This window comes from Brassica napus, chromosome A9 (genome assembly GCF_020379485.1).
Source record: "Brassica napus cultivar Da-Ae chromosome A9, Da-Ae, whole genome shotgun sequence".
In the NCBI taxonomy this organism is placed as follows: Eukaryota; Viridiplantae; Streptophyta; class Magnoliopsida; order Brassicales; family Brassicaceae; genus Brassica; species Brassica napus.
In genome coordinates, this window is record NC_063442.1 from 11291826 (window position 1) to 11303888 (window position 12063).

General features: G+C 28.8%; 1 protein-coding gene and 1 long non-coding RNA gene across 2 annotated transcripts; one reads left to right on the forward strand and one right to left on the reverse strand.

Annotated features, from left to right (window-relative positions):
• Positions 1 to 4997: 4997 nt before the first annotated feature.
• BNAA09G14630D (protein SOB FIVE-LIKE 6) lies at positions 4998 to 6641 on the reverse strand. The gene is made up of 4 exons (XM_013803911.3): positions 6108 to 6641; positions 5817 to 5915; positions 5558 to 5630; positions 4998 to 5257 (listed from the first exon to the last, which is right to left on the reverse strand). Exons 1-4 carry the CDS (start codon positions 6429 to 6431, stop codon positions 5226 to 5228), a joined length of 528 nt encoding a protein of 175 aa, XP_013659365.1. The 5' UTR covers positions 6432 to 6641; the 3' UTR covers positions 4998 to 5225.
• On the forward strand, positions 6274 to 9959 carry LOC125577860. Its single transcript, XR_007316269.1, has 2 exons — positions 6274 to 6407; positions 6493 to 9959. It is a non-coding gene; the product is annotated as an uncharacterized LOC125577860 (long non-coding RNA).
• Positions 9960 to 12063: the final 2104 nt, after the last annotated feature.

The following is a 12063-nucleotide window of genomic DNA, read 5'->3' on the forward strand; positions in this document are numbered from 1 at the left end:
TCAAATCGTTGCAATTAGTACCAAAGTGTTGACACATTGACATTTATAGAATGCATTCTATATCCAAATATAGGGTATCAACCTCCGTATGTATGTATCGATGACATTATCCTCCTCTAATTTTTAGCTCTCAAGAGTTGAATTTTACATGTTGAATATATTCAAACCCATCCATCCACATCCACTAAAGAGTGAGTCATGAGTGCATGGTCCATCAACCATACAAATCTCATGTGAGCTTACACCTCGGATAAATGATGGATTCAATCGTTCTTCTGGTTTCTCCACCTTTCTATTATTAGCTTCAAATCATGTTTGGCATTCCGCTTTCACATGCTTAATAATTTTGTATTCCATGGTTTTGATGTGTAATAGTTTTTATTTAGCACTGATATGATATTAAAGTTAGATGTACAATAGTTTTGGTAGGGTCTCCCACAGATTGTTTGGATCCATGGATCTTCCTGAAATTTAATCTTATATAGATTAGTTTTATAAAAAATAAATATATAAAATCATATGAAATTTGATTGGTTTTATAAAAGTATATAAAAACTATGCAATTTAATTTTATTGATTTGAGTTTTTTTTCTGGTAAGTATATTATTATTTTTACAAAAATATATTTACTATGTAATATAAACATTTTTCTCAAAAATAAGAATTTACTAGAGTTTGCATTCATTATAAGTTTTATAAGTTTTAATGCATTCATTATAAGTTTTATAATTAATCATGTTTTTAATTGTTCGTAAGTTATGTTGGTTGCATATTTCAGTTTTGGAAGATGAACCAACCACTCTAGTACTGTCCAAAACTTCCTCCATTTTAGAGTACCCTCTTCTACCATAGGTATCTTTTTTGGCCGACCACGCTTCCTCCTTGGCAGCTCCTCCCCCACCACTAGTGATGGCTTCACATCTCCAAATGTGGATATCATCTACTATATATTGGATTATTAGATATTTTGTACACTTTACAAATATATTTTGAAAACTTAGGGAGTGTATTCAATCTAGAATTGAAACTGATTTGATTTTTACTAAGGTTTTAGATGGTTTAAGGTGAATTGAGAATTTAATATGATTTTAGTTAAACAAATTCAGAATCTCATCTAAAATTATGAGATTTGAATTGTTATTTTTAAAACAATACCAAAATTCTCTAAAATGACTAAAAGAATCTTAAAATTCAGAACTTAAAAAATTTCAATAGTAGTAGATTTTAAATAGTTTATCAAATAACAAATCTAATAACAGTTGATGTTAAAATAATTTTTAAGATTCATATTTGAATAAGATTAGATTTGTCAATTTAACCTAAATCATTCAAACTCCCAATTGAAAATATGTAGTTAAAAATAATCAAAATAAGTATTAAGTAAAAGTTGTCAAAAAAAAAGTATTAAGTAAAATTTTCAAGTTTGTTAAGATTTACATAACAAGTAGCTTCAATTTATTGTCTTATACTCAAAACTGAGTTATCACCAAACAGACATAGATTATGTTCTTATTCAGCTGAGTTATCTCCTAAACCTAAGAATCCAAAAACCCGAAAGATCCCAACTGAATCTGTACCTGAAACCACTATAAATATCTACTCTTATCTACATATTTAAATTTTGTGACATACATGAAATAAAATGACAGAAGCGATGGGGGTGTACCTACAAACGCAGATTACGGACCATAGTCTGGCAAAAGGACCAGTAGCCACTAACAAATTTGCCATGTGAACATGAAATATCACTTCCTAAGGGACCATTTGGTCCATTTTCATTATTACCATTTTATAAATTCATCATCTACAAACATATACATAAATACATTTATAGTCTCACATGAATTCACTTACATGCGTATACACATCCAAGGAAATAAATATCTTTCAAATGTACATATTCATTATACGAATCCAAGGAAATAAATATTAACAAACCTTATAATATTTTGGTCGACAATGATAACAACTATTTAGCAAAAAAAAAAGAGACAATGATGAATGATAACAACTGGAATATTGTAATCTCTGTTGTATGGATGAATAAATACTTTTAAGAAATGTTCACAGTTGAGTTACGTACTGATAAGAAAAATAAGATATGAACAAACAAAAATTATATATCGTCAGGCAATAACATATCTATCTACTATCTAGTGTATCATTTTAATGTTTTTCCAATAGCAAGAACGTAATTGTTTTATATAAAAAAAAGTTAAAACTGTTCCTTTCACCAACTCGTTCATGATTATCTTTGTTTCATGAATCATGATCAAAATTTACGATTTAGAAATTAAATTTGTCTATTTTGGAATAAATGTTCTTTTTTTTTTACATTTACGTAACCAAAATCTGCAGCAAATAAGATTTTAAGATTTCCGCCTTGAAAACAACTATATTTTATTTGAAAGTACGTAGTATTGATAAACAAACAATTTTCCATATTTTTTTTTTTTGCTTAAACAATTTTCCATATCTTGTCATCATGTGATGCTCATATATTTCATGTCAAAACTGATTTTTTTTTGGTAAAATGTCAAAACTGATTTGAGAAAGATATTGTGGTCATCCCAAATTAAGGTGGTCAAGATTTAATGCACCGACTCTAGCGTGAATTCTCTTTCTATAAAGTTGTATACGAAGTGGCTTTGGATGCAAACACATTCTGAGTTCGATTATTTTACTGCGGAAACTAAGTCATATTATTCTGTTCACCATAACTGTAGATACGTCCGTATAAAAACCTGAGAGACTAAATTTATCGTGAACTGGACCCTCCAATCCAGAGGTTAGGTCCGTGTTTTTAATAGACCCGAGTTTAACTTTTTTTACAAAAAAGTTTCGTATTTACTGTCTTTCTATTCTGAAGTTTTATTTCTTTAAATTTTTACCGTTTGTATCTATCTTATCAAAGTAGAAGTACTTTAAGTTTTTGTTTGTCAACATAAATAGCAGTTAAAAAAAATAGTGTTGTTTGGAAACATAGATAACAGTAAGTTAGAAAAAAAAATGGGTTTATGCTATTAGAAAAACTTGAAGTCCATTACATTATATTAAAAAGTAATGAGTTTATGTTACTTGATATATATATTTAAATCAAAATAATAATTTAAAATTGAGTTATATCAAAAATGTATTCAAAAATATACATATATTCAAAATTTAACTTTTACTAACATATTTTCCAATAACCATTATAAAAATGTTTTCAATATATATAAAAAAAATACAATACAAAGCTCAATTTCAAATACCAACTTAAATTCTGGTTTTCATATTTCACACTGAAATTTAAAAATATAATATATATGTGATTATTTATAGAGACTTATTTATATGATTGTACATATAAAATATTATTAATTATAAGAAAATTTATTTGATGGTACGTATAAAATACCATTAATTATATGATAATACATATTTTTGTAACATATGGTGACACATATAGGATATATAATAGTGATTAGGGGTGGGCATTCGGTTTGTTTCGGGTCTATTTGGGATTTCGTGTTCGGTTCAGATCTTTGAGGATTCGGTTCGGATTTGGATAACCAAGTTAAATTATTTAAAAATAAATAAATTTATTATACGCTTTAATTTCTTAAAAATTTATAAATAATAGAATATATTACATATAAATTTGAATAACATATGTCCGAGTACCTAACTTGACATATAAATTGGTTTGGTTTAAATATTTAGATAGATAATTGATAATTATTTAAGCATTATTGGAGTTTTGAGTATTTTTAACTATTTTAGATATTTATATTTGATTATTTTTATATATTTTCAAGTATTTAAACAAACTTAAAAGTATCATATATATTCTGGATGTTTATATATATATATATATATATATTAAATCTAAAAATAATTAATATATAAGTATATAAATCTATTTTGGATACCCAAAATATTTCGGTTAGGATCGGATTAGGTTTCAGTTCTTCAAATACCAAAATTTCGAATAATTCAAATATTTAATCAATTTCGGTTCGGATTTGGTACTACTTATTCGAATTGAGATCGGTTCGATTCTTCGAATTCGAGTTTTCTTATCCAACCCTAAATAGTGACATAAAAAATAGCATCATATTTTGTTAAAAATACACCAGCGTAGACGCGCAAATCAAAATCTTGTTTAAATTATTTCACAAGTTCGAACAGTCAAGAAACATATTTTCTTTTTTCTAAAATATTTTCCAAAAAAAAAAGAAACAGCTTCGAAGTTCTTTGTGATGTTACAATCAAAGATTTTTCAAAAAAAAAAAGATGTTACAAGTAAAGAATAATATAAATCTGACTTTGCATAACATGCTTTATATAAAAACAATTAAATGTAACCACTAGTACACAGAAAGGTGTACAATAATGAGAAGGGTCCATGACCAGCTGTGTAGGAATGTACAAGTAATGAGAGTACGAAACTTAAAGTAGTAAATAAGTAGAAATGGTAGCTATGTTTACATGTTCAATCAATGTACTGTTACTTCTTCTTTGATTAATTGCCCTTATCATCAATCAATATTCATCTGATTTCGAGAGTCAAGACGTATTTTTGTTGGAGTTTTACGAATTACGAAATCTACTTGTACTAATTAGGACAATCTATACCTCTACCGTAGCCTGACATGGCAAATTATTGACATAAAACCTCTCTTAATGTTCCAAGTTGGTTAGATACTTAGATGCAATGCAAACTATTGACGAATATGAGTTTGTAACAGAATATCTCCAGTTACTCTGAAATATGTTCAACGGTACGGTCTGTATTTATACATAAGTGGTTTAACAGAAAGGAAACTATACCACACTAAACCGATGGTAAGCTGAACTATACAATACGTACTATCAATATCCTATTACAAACTTATTTATCTTTTCTCAAACTTATTTATCGTGCTATGAAATAAGTCAATAACCCAAAAGATTAATCCAAGTTTTCTGTTCTTTGTTTTTTATCATCCAATTTTTTTTTTTGCATTCAACGATTTTTGGTTTCAAACGTTACTTACATTTTTTATTTGTTAAGGAAAATAACTTGATAGTTGCAAAATCGAGAAAAAGTGAAAAAAATAACAACATAGTATGGGCATTATCAAGAAAAAAATGGAGAAACCCACATGGTTTTCTTAAAGACATATATAGCCAACATACTCAAAGGAAGAAGGTGTTCTCTGTTCAAGAGATGAAATAAAATAATAAATATCCACCATTTTTTATCTTGTTCTCTTTATCTGGTTACTGCCACCTGCAAAAACACACATATAGCCAAGCAAAGAATTCACTTATACGTGGACAAAAGAAAAGAAATCACTTATACATGCATACATTTATACTCATACATGCATGAAACATCATAAATTTTTAAAATGCATTATTTTAATATAGGAATGTGACTAACTGGATCCACAATATACTTTCCAAAGGATGTTTACATTACAACATATCTACAATAACTAATTAAGTAAATTGACTAATGTATGCGATTTTTATGCATCATTATGTCTAATAGTTATATTAATTAATGGCCAGTAAGCAATGAACATACCATAACCTTGATGATCCGATGCAAATTTCTCAACCGGGAAAGCTTGTTGTAGGAAACCCGATTCATATTTTCCCTGCAAAGAAACATAATATTAGAAAACTGATTCAAGGAAATTATCATACTAAAAATTAAGATTTTTTTCTCAGATGCGGTGATGTAATTAAACACAACTTTTCTTTTAGTTAAAAAAACACAAAAATTAAAAAAAATATTTGGCATACACTAATTTTTAGAAGCCAAAGTCGTAATAACTAATAACCTTGATTATTCTTCTTGTGGAGTAGCTTTGGGAGAAATAATCTAATTGTTGGTATTGATCTCGATGTTTCTTATATGCTGATACTTCTTTTCCAGTTGCCTATATACATAAGTTTACAAAAGTTGAGACTATAATGATATAACTGAGACAAATGAATTTAGTTGAAACGAAATATGTAAGAACTCTTTTTTTTTTTTAATGATAATGTTAACAAATAGCAAGGAACAATGTGCCCTGAGAATTAAGAAAAGATTCTAAGTATATTGACATGACAAGTTTGTAAAACAATACCAATGAAGAAGCTGTGTCATCAAGGCAAGAATTGAATCGCTCAATATATCCTTGTTCTTCATGAACTTTCTTCTTGTTCTTGATTTTGCTCTTGCACCAATATTGTGTGTTTTGTTGGAGGGGATCCTCAGGGACTGCCTCTTCAGAGTAATAAGGAGGCCCGGATGATGCATCCGACACCATGGAAGAATCATCATCATGTTCTTGTTTTGTTACTCCATTGTCATCATCAAAATGATGCAATGTAACAGAAGAAGAATGGTCTAAGTACATTGTCCAACCTGATTCTCCCGCATCGCTGTATTCTAAATCCGACAAATCCATTCTCTTTTGATTCGTCCCGAAAATACTAATTATTTTTGTTATTTGTTTGCTTTCTCTCTAGGCTTCAAGGCCTTTAAGAAGAAGATACACTCTTTTGATGCAGCCATTGCAGAAGTTATAAGGGCATTGTTTGGAAAAATAAATAAATAAATATATGTATATATATGTAACATATCTCTTGAAATTTATTTCACTTTTGAAACTCTAAAATAAAACATATGGTTGTCGAAAAATACAAGCTAGTTTGGGGAGAAATATCCAAAAAAATATGTCAACCAAATTTTGTTAAGCTTATTAATATCTAAACTTTTTAGTATTCAGTTTAATACTTCAACTAATAATTTTTTTCATTTTAATACACTAACTTTAAAATAATGTTCATTTTGATTATCAAACTATGTTAATTATAATCATAAATATTACTCCCTCCGTTCTTTAAAGATGTATGTTTTGGAAAAAAAATTTGTTTCAAAAAGATATATTTTTTACTTTTTCAATGTATGATTTTATGAAAAATTATAAGTTTCAAAAAAATTAATGGTGTTTATTGAATTTCTATTGGTCAAAAGTTATGAAAAATTGTTATTCACAAAAAACAATGTATATGTAATGAGTTTTCTTAATATATGTGAAAAGTCTAGAATATGCATTTTTTTTTAAAAACAGAGGGTGTAATAGATTTCAACTGAAAAAAATTCTAAACTCATAAAAAATATTTGAAAATATCTAATTTAATTTTAAAATTTTATGAATAAAAAACTAACTAAACTTTGGATGATATTTTAAATTGTAGAAAAACTTAATTTTGAATGAAAATAAATAAATTAGTATTAAGTTTCAGACAATATATTAAATTTGATATTATAAATAAAACTAAAATTTTATATTTTATATTTTAATTTTAAAGTATCCATGATAATTATATTTTTATTTTGAAACTTAAAATAAAATTAGTAAATTTTGCAGATTTATTTTTTGAATTTTGGAGATTTTTAATTTTCATAAAACATTATCAATATTTTTTTTTGGAAGAATAGTTTGTAAGCAAGTATTAAACTCGGTAGTAAAAAAATTTTGGTATCAAAGATATTTTATTTTGACCGAAAAAGATATTTTATTTTTTTCAAGTTGGGGTTTTCACTTTTCAGTCACCTACTAATCTAGAATCAATACATTATGATATTAAAAAGCGTTTAATTTTGTCTTAAGTTTGTTTAAAGTGAGATCATTCTTTCTTTTGTTTGTTCTTCCACCTATAGTAAATTAATCCAACATATCATTGGAGATTGAAATGATGTGATAATTTTTGACATTTTGTATGAGAACAAACAAAATTATTTTATTCTTGTCGTTTTAAGTCTAAACTTGAGATCGAATACAAAACTCAAAAAGACAAGAAAGGCAATATAATTTAAGAAATGTTTTGTCTCATAGCGCAGAGCTCGTTTTGGACACTCTAGCTTGCATTCAGTAGATAATTGACAGTTGGCTAACTGATTATAAACGTTGGGCCAAGAAACGGCCATAGTTTAGTGGTAGTAGTAATAGATGTCACGTACTATTCATTTACATCCCATCTTACAAAATACTTTACACCTACGCCCGGCACCATCCTTTATAGGTGACTACCTCAGAAATTTATACTTTAAAATGGATAATAGAAGCAATTGTATTGTGTTACAAAAAAAAAAAAAAAAGAAGCAATTGTATTACTTGTTTTCTTTTGCTTAAATAATTGTATTACTTGTTACGAAAACATGAGTAGGTATTTAATTGTTTATCCCATAATAACCTTATTACGTATTTTGAATCGTTTCTGGTATTGACGCAATCTGAATCATGCAATTGGATAGTATTTTTTTAAGTTATTTTTAGGTATCAAATGAGTATTTAGGTTACCTTTGGATTTTTTTTTTGTTGAATATGAAGAATTTTTTTAAAAAAAATATATAATTTTGATATTTTAAAAATTAAATTTATATTTTTTTAATAGAATTTTGATATTTAGGCTACCTTTGTATTTTTCTTATTTTATCAAACTCTATACTCCCCCCCTTTATGTTTTAGAAGATATTTTTTGTTTCAAAATAGATAATGTTTTGATATTTTTATATTATTTTTAGCTATACGGAAAACTGTGTAGCCAATCAGATTTTTCAGTCATTTTTATAATCGGTTGAATTATTTTTAAAACATATTTTTAAAGTTGCTTTTTTAGAGGAAACTAAATTTTTTAATATTTGTGCATCAAAGTAAAACATCATATATTGTGAAACAGAGGGAGTATCATTTAAAATATGGAAATGAATATTATTAGAATTATGAAAATAAATTATTTTACAGCGATCGTCAAAGAGAGAGAAGCGAGAGAAGAGAGAGAAGCGAGATCTACTCCGGCGTACGGCCGGTGCGTGAGCGTCCGTGCCGTCACCGGAGCCTTGTTTTCCTTCTTGGTTTGTGGTCCTTATCGCTTCCTCTTCACAGATCCGTCAACGGTTGCCTTGTCGGAGCTCTAAAGCCGAGGTTTTCCATTAGAGGAGAGTCGGTTTTTGGAGTAACGACGCGGCCGTTTTGAAGGTTCGCGGTGGAGATGGAGCGGCGTGCATGTTGCAGTCGTTCTACCCGGGAGATGGAGGCTAACCTAGATCCATCATCGCCGGTCTTGTCGCGGGGTAGGGTGGAGGCTTTCTCAGTTCTACCGACGCCGCTCTAGCTTCCGGGAAGAGGAGGCTCAATCAGCTCCTTCTTCGCCGGCTTTTGGTCACGGAGGGTGGAGGCTAACAAAGCTCCGCGCTGTCGTTGTGGAATCCCAGGTCTTTTGGGTTGAGTTTAGGGTTTCGAGTTCTTGAAGGTTGAGGTGTGTCTTGGGTCGCAGCGGTTGAGATCTTAAGAAGAAGAAGATCTCCGGCGACGGTTGTGTTTGTTTGAAGAGGAGGTTAGCGGTGGTTCTCGGCGTGCTTGTCTAGGGTTTCCGGTGATTCATAGGCGGAAGAGATCTCGTTTCAAACGATTGAACTCTCCGACGGGAAGACAAGGCGTCGAAGAAGTCCGATGGCGCGGAGGCTCTGTAGGCGCGGAGCTCCGGCGGAAAAGGTGTGACGGTGGAAAGCGTCGGTGGCTGTGCGAGGATGGAGGGTCTAAGTTGAGGCAGGCGACACGTGGCAGGCGGATGAGCCAGATTCTTACGCGTGTTCGGCTCTGCCTCCTTCCCGCGCGTCCAGAGCAAGCCCGGCGTCGCTGGTTGTGGGCCTTGGGCCATGTTTCTTATTTGGGCTTCGGCCGTTTCTTTTTGTTGCCCACCTGTTATTTGGGTTTTCTGGTTTGTAATCCGGTGAATTTGGGCTTCGGCCGGCTAGGCCCATTTGATCAATATAATTTCAATTTGAGGAAAAAAAAATTATTTTACAGTGACCAGATAAAGTTTGTGATAGCACTTGGGCTCAGATTCAGATATTGGAACTTTATAGAGCACCAACATTTCTGATATGTGAGACAATACTTTAGCTATTAAAAATTAAAAAAAATAGTTAAAAATAAGAAAAAGAACAATAAAAAAGAAAGTTCAGAATATGTTCTTAACTGAGAAAATCATGAAAAGTTCATAAGAGACTATATACACAAATGGTCATTCTAAATTTTATTTTAATTTAAACTTAATTGAATAATTAAGTCACATAAAAATAATAGTTATATTTGGTAAAAAAAAATCCATATGGTCTCTTGGCCGTTGCCGGTGCTCTTAATTTGGGTTCAACATTCGAAAACCTTTTACTGTATGGCATATGTAAAATTTTGTTTTAGTTTGTATCTTTTCCGGTTTGTGGTTATTCAGTTTATGTAAGTTTTCTAGCATTTTTGGTTTGGTTCGAGAAATAAAATTAAAAGGCTAATACCCAAAAAATCATGTCACGTTTGGTTCCGTTTTTTTTTGGGTTGTTTCATATAATTTGGATAATATATTTGAAAATTTGGTTGTTTGAATAAAATATCAGAACATTTGGACTAAAGAATCATGTTGTTAGGGTTATCTAAACTATTAAAACTGAAGTACAAATAAATCTTAACCCTAAGTTTTCCTCAATAATTACCATCCAATGCCACTGACCTTATAAATAGCAATTTAAGTAAAAATTGTTATAAAATTACCTAATATTTAGCTGCCTAATATTTAGCTACCTAATAAATTTAAAAGATATGCAATCATTCATTTATTCAAAAAATCAATAAAACAATTTTGCAATCTATAAAAAAACTATAAAATAGATTCAATGATCAGATTAATTTATTGGTTTATTAAAAATTAAATTAATCAAAATCGTTTAAAATTTTCAGAATAATAAAATTAACTCAGTTATATTTAATTATTTAGCATCTTCTAATTTAATTAGTACAATAATATATGTATTTAACTTTTAAATGTTTATAAAAATTAAAAACAAATACCCGTGCGAAGGCACGGGTTAAGATCTAGTTCACATTAAAATATCAGATAAATTAGATAATTTCAATTATTTTAGATAACAATATTGAATTAATGGGAATTTCAAAGTTTTAGTTAATTTTAGCTATTTACACATATAAACGTTCAATTTGTAAATTTTATTTGTAGATATTTATTGTTTCAAAATAAAATATAACTAATATTTTGGTACAAATTGTATTTTAGGTATTCGGATAACCATTCATTTCTTAGTTTGTCTTTAGTTCATAATTTCAGAAAACTAATTCATTTTGGCAACTTATGAAATTTGGTTCGGATTTGTTTCTTCTTGGTTCAGTTTAGTTTGATACTTTGGTTTTGGGTAAAACCACTTAAAACAGATATATTAGTATTGTAGATAAAAAAATTTAAATATTATGATGTACATAAATCAACTTAGACTTAATTAAAAAACAAGGTACTTTTAATAAATACCAAAGAAATAATGTATTTATTTTTGTAAGTTTTAAAAAGTCGGGGTAGTTACAAAACTAATAAAACATATACGTTTTTTTTTGTAAATGTTGAAATATATGTGATACTTTTATAAATACAAAACACAAGGAGTCATGAATATTATAGATATGGAGTATATTTGCAAATACCTAAAGATATATAACAATTTTGTAAACAGAAAAAGATAAAATGTATGTTTGAAAATATTAAAATATAAACGAACTTATATAACTGGAAAGAAGTGATAGTTTTGTAAATATTAAATATTATTAGTTTTTATTTAAATATAAAACATGACTATTTCTGTAAATATTAAAATATATTCGGCAGTTATGTAAAAATATATGTAAAGTATATAATATTTAGTAAACATTGAAATGATGTGTAATTAGTTAATTACCAAAATGGCATATGAGACATAAACAACAACAAAATTGGATTTTTAGATTAAATTTTATATTGATTAATCAAATGAATGACGAGCATTTACAAATTGTAAGCAATATAAGTTTATAACTTTAAATCACTATAGAACTCGTATGAAAACAAAAAGAAAAGATGCAGGTCCTTCAAGCAGCCATCTACGCTTGCCGATGCCTCCTAAAGAGTAACTGAAGTGTGCGAAGGTAGGCTCAAGCAAAGATTCTGCTCGTAAGTGTAATGGTATAAGTATGTCTGACTGTGAGACCGACTTGT

Coding starts and splice junctions, on each gene's coding strand:
- BNAA09G14630D (XM_013803911.3), bottom strand. CDS start 6,431: ATGGATTTGTCGGATTTAGAATACAGCGATGCGGGAGAATCAGGTTGG. Junction 5,916..6,107: donor ATGACACAGCTTCTTCATTG/GTATTGTTTTAC, acceptor TTATGTATATAG/GCAACTGGAAAAGAAGTATC. Junction 5,631..5,816: donor CCACAAGAAGAATAATCAAG/GTTATTAGTTAT, acceptor GTTTCTTTGCAG/GGAAAATATGAATCGGGTTT.